The following is a 9,400-nucleotide window of genomic DNA, read 5'->3' as shown; positions in this document are numbered from 1 at the left end:
CTGAAACCACATCAACACCTGGAGAAACATCTAATCAGCTCCTTGTTGTTGACTGGAACCAGATGTTTGAAACTCACCTCCACAGATCCAGAGAATGGAGCCTGTTGGATTCTCTGCAGATCTTCAGCCAACTTTCCCCAGTCCACTCTGGGTCCTCACATCCAGGGGCGGTCCTAGCCTGTTTGGTGCCCTGGGCCAACAACCCAACCACTGAACTCAAATTTTTAACATGTTTATATTTATTTATTTGGCTTCTTGAGCCGGGATCTGAGTTCAAATTTTGTACCACAAACATGAAAAGGTGAACTGGTATGACAATAAAAAAATCCTTGTGTCATGTTTTGAACGTGTGACTCTGAATGAGCGCAAAAACTGAAGCCAGTGGTAAAATGCAAAGAGTTCATTGAAAAGAGTGGAGATGAACGAGAATATCTGCCGGTCGGAGATCTTGTGGTTCTGCCGGGAGAGAAGGAGAGGACGGGGAATAACTTGATCTTGGAATAATGAAAAAGGACGTTTGATGGTAGAACTCACTGAGGTGGTGGCTTGGGCTAAATTCGGGGAAGAGGTGCTGTTCAATAGTCCGGGTTGTTGGTGCAGATCCAGTTCCCTTCTCTGTGTTGGTAGTTGGAGGGTGGACAGGCAGGCGAGCGCAGGTAGGAGGGCTGAACAGAATGATCCGTGGTTCTTCTCCGGTTTGATATTGTTTCCAGGAGTTCTACTGATACAGGTCCAAGGCGTAGGTTGCCAGGTCTTTCACTGGTGGGTTCGAGGTTGTAGGAGGAACAAGGACAGGAACAAGGTTAGGTTCTGGTTGCATAGGTTTCTAGGGTAACACAAGGAGTTGGTCTGTACCACGCTGATATTAAATCTGACAAATCTTTTTCTGTTTCAGGGCAGTAAGGGTAACAAAATTTGTTATTTTTCCTAAAGTTTAATGAAGAGTTTTATTAGTTTCTTCTAAAGCAGAAGTTCACATTGCGCTGTGCCTTTAAACCATTTTAGCAAAGAACACACAAGAATTCTGCTTATTTCACAACATCTGGGGTTGAAGGAGACACATCTGGGGATGCATTTCAAGGCAAAACCTCAAAAACACACCACTACCTTCTGTAGTAATCATGAATAAGACTCAAAGAAATCACCCAGGTTAACAGGAGAAGAATTGCGGACCTTCTCCAAAATCTTTTGCTCCTGTTTCAATTTCCAGAGGCCTGAAGGTGCCACTTTCATCTGTTCCAACGTTTAGATGCAAGAATAAGCAGAATGGGAAAGTCCGGCCATCATAGTATTCAGCAAGGAGAGGGTCCTTTATTTTGGTGCAAAATGTACACATCACTTCCAGAAAAAAAGCACAAGACCTTCTAAAGTTGTAGGCTGTCGCTGTGAAGAGACATTGAAGTTAGTTCTCTATCAGGTTGGATTGAAAGAGCACTCAGAAAGGAAGAAGCCAGATTACGGTTTTGCAAATATACCCACAGACACATATTATTTTTATTTTTTTTATTATTTTTGATACACTGTACATATGTGGACACACTGTATATACCATATACCGTAGACCTTATGCACCTTTCCTCCTTTTGTCACCTTTCTTTTTGTCTATTAAGCCGATGTGTGACAAGTAAATTTCTCCACTGTGAGATCAATAAAGCCCTATTTTATTTTATCTTATCTTATCTTATACTTTACCTTCATTTTGAGAGACATGTTGTGTATTCTGATTAACCTTGAACTGAAGTTCCCATACTGACCGTTGTAAATGATCAAAATGTAATGGAAACATTCTTAATTATCATCTCTTCCATTCATTTTCAGGTTTTCAACTATTTCAAATTGTTTTACGTTTTCTAGGTTCACATTGTTGTTTTTGTTATATCAGTCCTGTTTTTGTTTTGCCTTCCCACTTGTGATTTTATTGGGAAAAGTTTAAACAGTTTGGCAATTAAGACCAAGGAGTCAAAAAGAAAGATAAATAAAGAAGTAAAGGATTAACAGCTAAATACCAAAATTTATTTAACTTCCAAAGAAGCAGTGAAGGAGTCTGTTTATGATGGAATGAAGGACCCGATCTAATAGATCTTTTGTTTTAAAGATGCCAGCTGACTTTGTAGCTGAGCCCCTGGCATTCCCTTTTAATCTTACTGTGGATAAACAGGAAATTCCTTTAATGTGGAACTCAGCCTTGGTGTTCTCCTAAGTAAAAGGTGGTGATCCAGCAATTGTAACTAATTCTAGCCCAATATCCAATCTTCTGGTGCTGACAAAACATTTTTAGAAATTCTTGAAGGTGACCAAGAGTTTTTATCTTGCAATAATAATATCTCATCCTTTCAATCAGCTTTTAGAAAGACAATAACAGCTGTGTTGAAGGATGTTAACAATATTATTGTTGCTCTTCACAAGAAGCAATGCTGTATAGCTCTTTTTATAGATTTGACAAAAGCCTTTGATACTGTAGACCATGAAACTTTGATAGTCAGACTTCAACACTGGTTTTTCAGAACAAGCTGTTAGTTGGTTCAAAAGGGATCTTATAAATTGGACACAATAAATCAAATATGACGATATTGTTCTGAAACTGTAGCTATCTACAAGGAGGTGCTGCAGGGATCTGTATTAGGTCCTGTTTCATTCATAATTCATATAAATGAATTAGGGAAGCATGTATCTGATGCAGATTAGCATTTTTATGCAGGTGACACAGTTATTTATTGCACTGGAGCCACTCCTTCTCACGCTATTGAACTTTCACAACCCTTTGTCACTATCAAATGTTCTCTGCTCCCTGCTTGCTTACATTTTCCTGCCTTTTACTTTTTATCTCCTTTTTATCTCTTTGCCAAAACCACGGAAAGTTGGATTTAGTTATTTTTATTTATTTTCTTTTTATTTATTTTTGATTTTGATTTAGCAAAGATGCCTACCTTCACCACAGTGGACCTTGACACGCTTCTAGAGAAGATCACTGTTATAGAACAGAAGATATGCCGACTCAAACTGAATTATGATGTAAACGGCGCGTGTGGAAATGAAACAACCCTGCCTGCGACTCCAAACGGGGACCACCAGCCGGGCAACTCTCTGAACAAACAGATCTCTGAGGAAAATGAAAATCCCTGGACCACACTGGGTGCAAGACCAAAGGATCAACGAACCCCACGCCTAGACAAAGAAAACTGGCCGAGACTACAGAGAGATGTCCCAGGACAAGTGAAACAACAGCGGGCTGTTCCCACAACAAATGATAGGAGTAAACCTGCTGGAAATGCTGGACTTCCTTTACGAAACAGATTCGCTCCGCTCCAAAATGTGACCCAGGAGAATCATGACAACATTCAGAGGTATGTCAACGACTTTCGCTCTAATACATCAGAGAAAGGACATGCCACGGGGTCAAGGACCCTGATTTTATGCAGTGGGTCTGTATGTGGGATTAAACATTTCTGTAACAAGAAAAACACAGAGGTGTTAATTTATAACGACTCGAACTATGGCCTGATGTCTGATTTATTAGACATCCTTCCAAGGATCTTGAAAGAACGCCTGACCTTGGAAAAACTCATAATACAAGTGGAAACCCTGGGCGACGTCTCCCGGATAAGAAAATCAGAAGTATTGAAAGAGGATTACATTCGTCTGTTGAACTTAGTTCATGGCAAAAATGTCAAGGTGCTTCTCAGCGGCCCTCTGCCGCCCGTTACTTGTGGAGACAAGATTTTTTCCACAATTCTGATGCTAAACAAATGGCTGGAAAAAACATGCAAACAAACAACTGTAACCTTCATAGACATCTTTAACATCTTTTGGGAAAGAATTCAATTCAATTTCAATTCAATTTTATTTATATAGCGCCAAATCATGAAACATGTCATCTCAAGGCACTTTACAAAGTCAAGTTCAATCATATTATACAGATTGGGTCAGATTATACAGATTGGTCAAAAATGTCCTATATAAGGAAACCAGTTGATTGCATCAAAGTCCTGACAAGCAGCATTCACTCCTGGGGAACCGTAGAGCCACAGGGAGAGTCGTCTGCATTGTACATGGCTTTGCTGTAATCCCTCATACTGAGCAAGCATGAAGCGACAGTGGGAAGAAAAACTCCCCATTAACGGGAAGGAAAACCTCCGGCAGAACCGGGCTCAGTATGAACGGTCATCTGCCTCGACCGACTGGGGTTACAGAAGACAGAGCAGAGACACAACAAGTGTCTCTGCTCCAACAGCATTTTGGATCAGCTGAAGACTTCGAAATGCATTTTGTGGACTTCCTGATAGTAAAGAATTACAATAGTCCAGCCTTGAAGTAACAAATGCAAGGACTAGTTTTTCAGCATCACCCCTGGACAGAATGTTTCTAATTTTGGCGATATTCCTGAGGTGAAAAAAGGAAACTCTGGAAACCTGTTTAATATGGGATTTAATGACATGTCTTGGTCGAAAACAACACCAAGATTTTTAACTTTATTACCAGAGGCCAAGTTAATGCCATCCAGATTAAGTGATTGATTAAGAACTATATTTTTTGAAGACTCTGGCCCAAAGATTAAATCTTCTGTCTTGTCAGAATTTAAGTGCAGGAAATTTAAAGTCATCCATCTGTTATTGTTTCACCATGTCCCGTCTACGGTGAAGCACCCTCGGTGGACCCAGTTCTTTTTACCCAGTCAGGCGACCCCCACTTACTTATTACCTTGAATGTAGGACGCATAAAACAGACAAGTATGCTTTTAGTCATATTTTATCTACGTAAAGACAGAGAAACAGTTACAGTCACACCAGCGCTGATGGGCCCCTGATCGGCAGGAGGCCTCGAGTGCTCATCACACAAACATTATATAGGGATCTCGGGACACACCCATGCAAGGGCTGTACACATCCAAACTGTGACATCAACAGAGAAACTGTGTCACCTCCGGGGTGGTATCTGATATATATGTGCCAATCTTTTGGGTCAGTGCCATCTAAGTGTGCCATGCAGTTCTGGGATAAACAGCTCGTTCCACTTGACCTTGTTGATATCCTAACACATCTTTTGATGTCATCAAGACATGACTGGAGTCAAAGTAATTGATTGGATTCATCAGGATTTATGGATAAATATAGAGTGTCATCAGCATAACAGTGGAAATTAATCCCATGCTGTCTGATAATTTTGCCAATTGGAAGCATACAGGTAAAAGCCAGTAAATTAGAATATTTTCAAAAACTTGATTTATTTCAGTAATTGCATTCAAAAGGTGTAACTTGTACATTATATTTATTCATTGCACACAGACTGATGCATTCAAATGTTCATTTCATTTAATTTTGATGATTTGAAGTGGCAACAGATGAAAATCCAAAATTCTGTGTGTCACAAAATTAGAATATTGTGTAAGGGTTAAATTTTGAAGACACCTGGTGCCACAAACTAATCAGCTGATTAACTCAAAACACCTGCAAAGGGCTTTAAATGGTCTCTCAGTCCAGTTCTGAAGCCTACACAAACATGGGGAAGACTTCAGATTTGACAGCTGTCCAAAAGGCGACCATCAACACATTGCACAAGGAGGGAAAGACACAAAAGGTTATCGCTGAAGAGGCTGGCTGTTCTCAGAGCTCTGTGTCCAAACACATTAATAGAGAGACAAAGGGAAGGAAAAACTGTGGTCAGAAAAAGTGTACAAGCGATAGGGATCACCGCGCCCTAGTCAAGATTTTGAAAAAAAAACAACATTCAAAAATGTGGGGGAGATTCACAAGGAGTGGACAGCTGCTGGAGTCAGTGCTTCAAGATCCACCACCAAGAGACGCTTGAAAGACATGGGTTTCAACTGCCGCATACCTCGTGTCAAGCCACTGTTGACCAAGAAACAGCGCGAAAAGCGTCTCACCTGGGCTAAGGAAAAAAAGAGCTGGACTGCTGCTGAGTGGTCCAAAGTCATGTTTTCTGACGAAAGCAAATTTAGCATTTCCTTTGGAAATCGAGGTCCCAGAGTCTGGAGGAAGACAGGAGAGGCACAGGATCCACGTTGCCTGAAGTCTAGTGTAAAGTTTCCACCATCAGTGATGGTTTGGGGTGCCATGTCATCTGCTGGTGTCGGTCCACTCTGTTTCCTGAGATCCAGGGTCAACGCAGCCGTCTACCAGCAAGTTTTAGAGCACTTCATGCTTCCTGCTGCTGACCTGCTCTATGGAGATGGAGATTTCAGGTTCCAACAGGACTTGGCGCCTGAACACAGCGCAAAATCTACCCGTGCCTGGTTTACGGACCATGGTATTTCTGTTCTAAATTGGCCAGCCAACTCCCCTGACTTTAGCCCCATAGAAAATCTGTGGGGTATTGTGAAAAGGAAGATGCAGAATGCCAGACCCAAAAAAGCAGAAGAGTTGAAGGCCACTATCAGAGCAACCTGGGCTCTCATAACACCTGAGCAGTGCCATGACGCATTTGAGGCAAAAGGAGCTCCAACCAAGTATTGAGTATTGTACATGCTCATATTTTTCATTTTCATACTTTTCAGTTGGCCAACATTTCTAAAAAAATCCCTTTTTTGTATTAGCCTTGAGTAATATTCTAATTTTGTGACACACGGAATTTTGGATTTTCATTTGTTGCCACTTCAAATCATCAAAATTAAATGAAATAAACATTTGAATGCATCAGTCTATGTGCAATGAATAAATATAATGTACAAGTTACACCTTTTGAATGCAATTACTGAATAAATCAAGTTTTTTCAAAATATTCTAATTTACTGGCTTTTACCTGTATATATAGTAAATAGAATTGGTCCAAGGACTGAACCCTGTGGTTCTCCACAAGTGACCCTAAAGTTGAAGAAGATTTATTATTAACATGAACAAACTGGAATCTGTCCGACAGATGAGATTTAAACCAGCCTAATGCTGGTTTAAATCAGCATTTGATGTGGGGTGTTCTCCTCTGATGTAGGGTCCCAGCCTCCCAGTCACCATCCCAGCGGTGCCTCCAAATGTAAAAGCCCTGAAAAGGGGATTAATTAAATAAATGAGGAGGAAGTTCCGCTGCTCTTTACTAAGGCATAATGGCGCTAGGCTCCCCCTGCTGGTCATATACGGGCACTACATATGCTGAGCCAAATAAACGTGACTGTACTTAAACATAACTGCTGGTAAGAAACATTGTATATATAAAGAATAACATTTAAGTCTGTAATTAATAAATTGTGCAGATATAACCAGAAACAGTAAATATACCTCTGACTTATGATGAGCACATTTCAATCCAATCTATAAACCTGGGTCAGAGCTGCCGTGAGGATCACACATTTTCCTGTAAAGCTTTTTTTGGTTATAGATCTGAATTTTGCATGGAAAGGGGGATTCACACGTTTCAGGCCCATTTTGTGCGTACGCAAGCTTTATAAAGGCGACCTCTGCTCCTTATTCTGCAGGCTGTAAAACCTGATAACCCTCCCTGTTCTTCCTGCTCTCAGACACACCTTGAAGCTGGTGGAGCAACATCTGCTGGAGGTGAAAGCTGATTGGCTGCAGCCTCTCTGCTCTGACACGTGATTTGTAGATCAGAGCTCAGAGCTGTTTCTGTTTTCAGGAAATGAAACTCACACAGTCACTGTGACCGAGAGGAGAAATGGAGCAGAACCAGCTGGACCGAGAAACCTTCTCCTGTTCGATCTGTCTGGATCTACTGAAGGATCCGGTGACTATTCCCTGTGGACACAGCTACTGTATGAAGTGTATTAAAAACTTCTGGGATGAAGAGGATCAGAAAGGAATCCACAGCTGCCCTCAGTGCAGGAAAACTTTTCTACCGAGGCCTGAGCTGAATAAAAACACCATGTTAGCAGCTTTAGTGGAGCAGCTGAAGAAGACTGGACTCCAAGCTGCTCCTGCTGATCTCTGCTATGCTGGACCTGAAGATGTGGCCTGTGATTTCTGCTCTGGAAGAAAACGGAAAGCCATCAAGTCCTGTTTATTCTGTCTGGCCTCTTACTGTGAGAAACACCTTCAGCCTCATTATGATTCAGCTGCATTCAAGAAACACAAGCTGGTGGAGCCCTCCAAGAACCTCCAGGAGAACATCTGCTCTCGTCATGATGAGGTGATGAAGATGTTCTGTCGTACTGATCAGAAGTGTATCTGTTATCTCTGCCCTGAGGATGAACATAAAGGCCACGACACAGTGTCAGCTGCAGCAGAAAGGACTGAGAGGCAGAGAGAGCTGGAGGTGAGACGAGAAAACATCCAGCAGAGAATCCAGGACAGAGAGAAAGATGTGAAGCTGCTTCAACAGGAGCTGGAGGCCATCAAGCACTCTGCTGATAAAACAGTGGAGGACAGTGAGAAGATCTTCACTCAGCTGATCCGTCTCATCCAGAAAAGAAGCTCTGATGTGAAGCAGCAGATCAGATCCCAGCAGGAAACTGAAGGGAGTCGAGTCAAAGAGCTTCAGGAGAAGCTGGAGCAGGAGATCACTGAGCTGAAGAGGAAAGACGCTGAGCTGAAGCAGCTCTCAGACACAGAGGATCACAACCAGTTTCTCCACAACTACCCCTCACTGTCAGCACTCAGTGAGTCTACACACTCATCCAGCATCAAGATCCGTCCTCTGAGCTACTTTGAGGATGTGACAGCAGCTGTGTCAGAGCTCAGAGATCAACTACAGGACATCCTGAGAGACGCATGGACAAACATCTCACTGAGACTCACTGAGGTGGATGTTTCACTGTCAGAACCAGAACCAAAGAGCAGAGCTGGATTCTTGAGATATTCATGTGAAATCACACTGGATCCAAACACAGCGCACAGTCGTCTGTTACTATCAGAGGGGAACAGGAAGGTGACATGGATGGATCAACCTCAGTCTTATTCTAGTCATCCAGACAGATTCACTGGTTGGCCTCAGGTTCTGAGTAGAGAGAGTCTGACTGGACGTTGTTACTGGGAGGTGGAGTGGAGAGAGGGAGTTTATGTAGCAGTCGCATACAAGAATATCAGCAGAGCAGGAGCAGGGAATGAATGTTTATTTGGACGTAATGACAAATCTTGGGCATTAAATTGTTACCAAGGAGGTTATGAATTTGGTCACAACGACATCTGGACCTCCGTCTCAGGTCCTGGTTCCTCCAGAGTAGGAGTGTACCTGGATCACAGAGCAGGTATTCTGTCCTTCTACAGCATCTCTGAAACCATGACTCTCCTCCACAGAGTCCAGACCACCTTCACTCAGCCGCTACATGCTGGCCTTTTGGTTTGTTGTGGAGGTTCTGCTGAGTTCTGTAAACCCAAATAGACAGAATCCACTGAAGGTGGAGTTTGATTCTGGTTTTTAAATCTCCAGCAGATTATTTTCTTGATCGTTGTTGTTTTATGTCTAAACTGCACATAAATCAATAATCAGAGATTTTCAG

The 9,400-nt window shown here is 42.1% G+C and overlaps 1 protein-coding gene across 4 annotated transcripts; it reads left to right on the top strand.

The window, feature by feature from the left end:
* Positions 1-359: 359 nt before the first annotated feature.
* Positions 360-9,293, top strand: LOC118562281 (tripartite motif-containing protein 16-like). Of its 4 annotated transcripts, none has more exons than XM_036134557.1 (2): positions 360-384; positions 7,646-9,293. In XM_036134557.1, the coding sequence occupies exons 1-2, from the start codon at positions 360-362 to the stop codon at positions 9,280-9,282; spliced, it is 1,662 nt and encodes a 553-aa protein (XP_035990450.1). In that variant the 3' UTR covers positions 9,283-9,293. The 4 variants fall into 4 exon arrangements, with proteins under 4 accessions (XP_035990450.1, XP_035990451.1, XP_035990449.1 ...); XM_036134558.1 differs by lacking the exon at positions 360-384 and adding an exon at positions 4,319-4,330 and having other exon boundaries at positions 7,636-9,293; XM_036134556.1 differs by lacking the exon at positions 360-384 and adding an exon at positions 6,665-6,679 and having other exon boundaries at positions 7,630-9,293.
* The last annotated feature ends 107 nt before the right edge of the window (positions 9,294-9,400 follow it).

The sequence above is a fragment of the Fundulus heteroclitus genome, unplaced genomic scaffold, assembly GCF_011125445.2.
Source record: "Fundulus heteroclitus isolate FHET01 unplaced genomic scaffold, MU-UCD_Fhet_4.1 scaffold_85, whole genome shotgun sequence".
NCBI lineage: Eukaryota > Metazoa > Chordata > Actinopteri > Cyprinodontiformes > Fundulidae > Fundulus > Fundulus heteroclitus.
This window is presented reverse-complemented; position numbering and strand designations above follow the sequence as displayed.